Here is a 6,685-nt window from a genome sequence, read left to right as displayed (position 1 = left end):
AACTAAGAATGACACGAGGCATTTGCCCCTACCTCCACTGGCGATTGTATCTGGGCCGTCTCATTCTCCATATTCTAGTCACTGGTGTTGTTCTTATTGGCGAGGCTTCCCAATTCTGGTGGTTTCTTCAGCGAACCCCATCTTTCCATGCTGTTACCACTTTACTCGGCGGTGGATCAACTATGCTCAGAGGATTCCACAATGAGCTAGGTGCCAAGGGGTCTCTGTACATAGCATTTATTCTCCTTAAAGATTAAAAGACCTCCCATTGTTGCATCACCACTCCTCTCATACTCTCCATCATTTCTTGCTCCATTTCCTTCAAATGCAATTTCTTAGAGAGAATTAACATTTTATGTGAGTTTTCTGGAGAAGATTCTCATGAGCCAAAATTGATATGCTCATATTATTGGCAAGTGCATTAAATCACATCATGTAATATCACAGTAAGTGGATATCGTTCTCACAAGGATTAACGGATTGAAGAAAGTAATGTCTAATTAAATTTCTATTTAGATCAATCAAACCTTGACAAAAAGAATTCGGATCGTGAAGTAGAAGAAAGAACAGTGAAGAGAGAACTGATTTTGGTTTGATTATTGGGCGAAATAAGACTTAAAGAATTATGAAGAAATCAAGAATAGGGAATGTTAAAGGCTACGGTGATAATAAATTCTTAGAAAAAGCCACGAGTGTTTTCCTACTTTGACTCATGCAAAAATATTTTTATAGCAAATAATTTATAATCAAATTCCAATTCCTTGGCAATTTAATTTCTCTTAACTTAACTAATCATCAATTCCTTGATCAATTAATTAAGAGAAGAGGTGAAGAACAATTTCCATTTAAAGCCACACAATTTTCAAAATATTATTCCTAGTCAAGTTAAAAATAATGAGAAAGAGTTCAGAGCTAATTTTAATATTAAATTTCTCAAAGTAATAATAGAATCTAAAATAGAATTAGAATATTTTTCAATACTTCTAACCATTAAAGATACAGAACGAAACTCAATCTTGAAAAAGTAGAAAAGTATGAATCAAAATAAAGAAAACACTTGCATTACTAATTCATAAAAATAAAATAGATCTTTTGTAAACCCCCACATAATTAATGAAAAATTAGCCAATAAATTAATTATTATTCAAAGAAATTAGAAAGTTAAATTTTATTAATCTAGAGAGGTAAAAATATTAAAAATACGAAATTTGACACTAATTTTAAAAGTTTTGGCCAAAAAATGGGCCAACGGACCGAACTGGTTGGACTAGGTCCAAATCAGGCCTATGGCCCAACATATAAGACACGAAAGCAAGCCCTTTTCCTTCTTCATTCCATGGATGCACGCTGAAGAGAAGAGAAAAACTCAAAGAACCCCAAACCCTTGTCTCAAAAATTTAAATCCTTTTAACTTTCAATTCGGAGCTCCGATCGTCGCACTGTTTGCGACCACTGTGTCGAGCTCTACAAATCTATCCGAACAAAGTGGTGAGAACTTTGCTATTTTTCACCCAGCCTTTTTTCTCCCCAATTTTGAAAATTTTTGGGGTTTTGGTATTGAGGATTTGTGTTTTGGTGATGTTAGGTGTGAATTAGCTTTGAGAATTTGTTGGGTCTCGTTCCAAACGTCTGTTGGTAAGGTGAGAACCTCTAACTTTTGTGAAAATATTGAAATAGCAAACCCTATTGTTAATTATGGTGATGTTGTGAGCAATTAGATTAAATTATGTGAATTGGAACTAAATTGATGGAGTTGGAGGCTTCAATTGAGTATTGGGCACTGAAAATCCATTTGGTGGAGGCTTGGAGCTTGTGAATTGTGGATATTTAAGGTGCTCTTAACTTAGAGAGGAATCGTTCAAGGTATGATTTTAATTTCTCGTAGATAATGTATAATGTAACGTGAAAACGTAGGCTAGTTGACCATAGGATAGGTTGAATTATGTAAACTTGTTAAGGTTTAGTAATTTTGGTGATAATCTTGAGTTTATTTATGAGAATGTGTTGCTTAATGATGATTGTGATGATGATAGATTGATATATAAGGATATAGTTGTTGTTTATTTGGTTCAGGAAATTATTGAATGTATATATGGGATTGTTGAATGATTGAAGAAAAATTGGGTGTTGGAACGAGGTGAGGTGGTTAGAAGGTATGTGTGTATATTTTGGAGTTTTGGTGCTGTTTTGGTTATAAAACTTTGCTTTAAATATTAAGGATTTGGAAAGAGTAGAGATTTTGGTATTTTTCGTAAAACTTGATTTTTGACTAATTTTAGCGGGCCATAACTTAGTTTCCGAACCCTTAAACTTTGTCAAACTTGTTTCAAATAAAAATTGAGTTTGTGAAGTTTATGCCGTTTGAAGAACAGACTAAAAATGATTTTTAACAAAAAAGTTATGTGCGTTTAAAATTTGGTGTGTGAAATTGATTTCTGCAGACTTAACAGCTTTTCTAAAAAATACAGGACATGTGTACACAGACACATGCATGTGTACACGAGAATTCTTTCTATTTCAAGACCCTTGCATACGCATGTGGTGGATGCGTACACAAATTTGGCAAATTTTGCTATCATGCGTACGCATGATGCATGCGTATGCGAGAATGCCTAGTTATGAACTTACGCGTACACGGAGATGTGGATGCGTACGCGAGCCTCCCCCTCTGTTTGGAGAACCTGCATATGCGGGAGGTGCTCACGTACGCGAGTTTGCCCAAATTTATATCCATGCGTACGCATGACCACCTTGTTTTGGAAAATTTATATTTTTTAATTAAACCTATTCTCTAGCTTTCCAGTCCTCTATAATTACATTCTAAGGTCTGATACTAGTTTTTAATTATAGGAAGAGGGGTAAACCTAAAAAGGGAGTTAACTTGGTAGTGAAGAAAGATTATAAGTGATGATTTATGTTTGAGAAGTACGAAAATGCTGGATATGAAATGAATGAAGGCTGTATTGATAATGATTGATTGATATTGAATGATTAATGGCATATGCATTTCTATTATCTGAGATACGAGTTTTCTTGGGTAGATGCAGTGGCTTGCCACCATTTGCTCCAGGTTGAGATTCGATACTCTGTTGACCTTACGTCACAAGATGTGGCTGAACACTTTAACTCCACGAAAATTTCCCCAATGAGATGATAAATGAATGATTGTGATTATATGCATAGACTCTTGGGAATGCGCACACGAAGGGACTGTCTATGGTTAGCTACCAGACATGTCGGGTTTGGCTATATAACCGATAGATGAGACTCATCAGCCATAGGACAGTCATACATCATATGCATTTGTCTGTTTTTGCTTGAGTGTGCATTACTTGGTTTGCCTTATTGATTAACCATACTTATCTGCTATTTGTCCTACTTGCTGTAATTGTATTCTATCTATGTTTTCTTTGTCTGTCTTGTATGTCTTTGCAACTGAGAGACCCTTTATTTGGCAAAGGCATGACAACACCGTTGATTCGGAGGGTTGGAGGAGACGGAAAGTGAAGTGTTAGGTTAAAGTTAGATCTAGAACTATAATACCTTAGATAACTTATCAAATCTCTGGTTTAGTATACTTCTTAAGTTTAATTTTGAGTGTCGGAGTTCTAGGATTACTTCTGTCTTTTTCGGGACCTTATATATTACCTATGTTGGCACATTTACCATGCTGAGAACCCCTGGTTCTCATTCCATACATATATTTTTATTTTTCAGATGCAGGTCAAGAGGCACCTCGCTGAGCATTTGGAGTTTCCTGTGCAAGCGAATTTGTTGTTTTGGGATGCTGTATTTTGCACTTATGCTATGTATATATGTATATAGATTATCCTCTGTATATATTTTATGTTTGTTCCTCTTAGAGGTTGACTTGGAGAAACAGATTGTCAGTTTTTTGTTTTGGGATATTTTGGGTTGTATATATATGTATGTATACTCCGGCCGGCTTTGGCTTCGCAGGCCGAGTCTGGAGCTTGATATTCTGTGTCTTTTGGTATTCTGCACTTATGTATATAAGCTTAATCCTTTCTTTTTATTTGGCTATCCGTTTACGTGTGCGATGCGCTTTTCTTTTTGTGGTTTTTGCTTAAGCTTCTCTTCAAAGCTCTTAGTTACGAATTCCTTCAACCACACACACACACACACACACACACACACACACATATTATCTTAGAGATCGTAATACCTTACCACCTCTGTTTTATGGCTTAAGCGTAAAGCTCTGTGTGGTAGGGTGTTACAACTTCTACCCTTTAACAAGAGAGGTTTAGTTACTCATGGTAGAGAAGAAAACAACTAAACTAAAGAAAGAGACGCTAGATGATGATCAGGATCCGAGAATCCTAGATCCTGGATGATCCTTTTGCGAACCATACGTTCACTTATTTATATCATAAGTCCCAACTGGAATTCAAATTCAAAAACTAAATAATCTCATCTTATCTCTAGGAGGATAAGATAACGACTTATTCAAAATCAAAATAATAATTTAAATCTAATATAATCTAAATCTTAACAACCAAATCTTATCTTTCTCGAAGAGGTTGTTGCTAACTAATCATTTAACTCTTGAATCTTGACTTGAATTAAAGCTTCTTGAGAGTTGGTTTAGTACTTATGAATTGTTGGCGCTGGGCACCACTCCTTAGAGTTAGGCACCAACCACTTTGCCTTCTCCCAGGCACTAAGGCGCTGGATTGAGGATGGAGGAGTTGGGCGCCCAAATTAGGCGTTGGACTTGAGGATAGGGCAATGGGTGCCACTTCCTTGGAGTTGGACTTGGATGTTGGGCATCTAACTTGGAGTTTAGGCACTGGACTTGAATTCCTTGAGCCTTGCTTCAACTTCTTTTGAAGTACACTTGTGTTTTCTTCTAAATTTCATTTTAACACAACTCCAAACATATGATTAGTCATTAAAACTTCACTAATAACATAAGAAATTTGATTTGAATCTGGAAAAACAAATAAAAAACAACCTAAAAACAACTAAAGACACTTAGGCATCAACTTCCAAAACCATTTATTAGCATTCTTTTGTTTCGGCTTGAAGCCTTTTTTGGCATAATTGGCCCAATCTGTAATCGTAAGGTCTTTTTGGTATTTTATAAATTTTTGCCAACTCTTTTTTAGACCATGCTGCTATTTTTTGTATCAGTTTGGGTTTCTCTTTGACAAGCCCATTTTGCATGTTATTATTGACATTCACTTCTTCATTTGAATTACCTGCATGCTTAGCTTCCACGTCCGTATCACACGCACCTTCTGGATTTTCCTCATCCAAGATATTACATCTTGATCTTACCTCATGATTTTTATTTGAGTTTCCATTATTTCGTTCCCTACTATCCAGGGATTCATTCACCAAAATAGGACATTCCGTTGGTGGTATCAATTTCTCTTATTTTTTCTAATTGGTCGTCTCACCATCATCTATGGCCTGAAATTGGGTGGGTCTTGATTAGCCTTATGTTCACCAGTCGATCCCAATTTTTCTTGAATATCCTCGGGGTTGGCAATAGTATTAGCTGATGCCCTTCCTTCGACGACCTCCACCACTCATGTACCCTCCATCTACAATAGTCTTTCAAAGCCCATCACCGGTTCAGTGCATTCGTCACTTCTATGACCATATTTTTTACAAGGGAAAGTCTAAGGGCCAACAATTCTATTGAATTTTGGCCAGCATGTAACCAGCAGAGAAAGGTGAGCCATTGGATGAAATCTCACACCAATCTCACACCATCAAATCATCATTGATGGTTAGTTGATGGCTAACAATCACAAAAGTTACTGTCCCCTAGCATTGCTCTTTTCACAATTAAAACAGATGACATGAAGCCTTTCATACTTAATATTATCAATGTAGTTTTATCAATCTTTTACTATAGTTCCTCTCATTGAACCCGCATGCCGCAAGAAATGATGGTTATAGAGCTCCATAAGAAGATTAGGAGTCTTGATCCATGATGCAATCTTCTTTATTTCACTCTCAGACGTCAAGAAAAATGATCTTCATCTCTGAACTATCAAATAATGTCCCACAACCATCCATGGTCCACCAAACAAGACGTGCGAGTAATAGTCTTTATTTGAAAAATAAACCAAAAAATAATCTATGATCTATATTAATAATGTTAATCTTACATTTTCTCACCAAATTTCTATTGAGTCATTATTTCATGAATCCTAAATAGATTCTCTTGCCAAGAACCTTGACAATGAGAGCAGCATGTTAGATTGCCAGGGCTGCACTACTCATCAAAATTTGCTTTAGAAATTGAAATGATTGGATATGGGTCAAAGGGTTTATCCCCTTTATTTGGTGCTTCTTTCTCTTGATACCATTTGTCTTTCGGATCCACATCAACATCTTTAATAGAATCCTCTTTCTCCTTCAACATGATCCCTAGTGAAGAGAGAAAAGAATCCTTATATGACACTTTTGGCATGTTCTCCAATCAGTTAGTCTTATTCGCCACCATTTTCATGCAATCTCTTTGTTAGTTTAGATCGAGATTCACCCGAATCTTGATTTTTTGTCGTATTTTGTTGTATTAGATCCATTTCTTGAGGTGAAACCCTAACAAAATTTAAGAGACAGTTTGCGATTTTTATTTTATAATAAGTTAAAAGGATATTTTAGTATAAAATAATATATGATATATTTTTTAATCTAATAGTAT

At 35.7% G+C, this 6,685-nt stretch overlaps 1 protein-coding gene across 1 annotated transcript in view; it reads right to left on the bottom strand.

Annotated features, from left to right (window-relative positions):
- Positions 1 to 6,253: 6,253 nt before the first annotated feature.
- LOC107478347 (casparian strip membrane protein 5-like) overlaps positions 6,254 to 6,685 on the bottom strand; it is a 4,641-nt gene continuing 4,209 nt past the window's right edge. Inside the window, exon 3 of the mRNA XM_021136719.2 lies at positions 6,254 to 6,394. Coding sequence (XP_020992378.2) covers positions 6,254 to 6,394 — 141 coding nt within the window. The remainder of the gene's footprint in view (positions 6,395 to 6,685) is intronic.

This window comes from Arachis duranensis, chromosome 3, assembly GCF_000817695.3.
Source record: "Arachis duranensis cultivar V14167 chromosome 3, aradu.V14167.gnm2.J7QH, whole genome shotgun sequence".
Taxonomy (NCBI): domain Eukaryota; kingdom Viridiplantae; phylum Streptophyta; class Magnoliopsida; order Fabales; family Fabaceae; genus Arachis; species Arachis duranensis.
The sequence above is the reverse complement of the archived record's forward strand: the minus strand, read 5'-3'. Positions and strand labels throughout refer to the sequence as shown.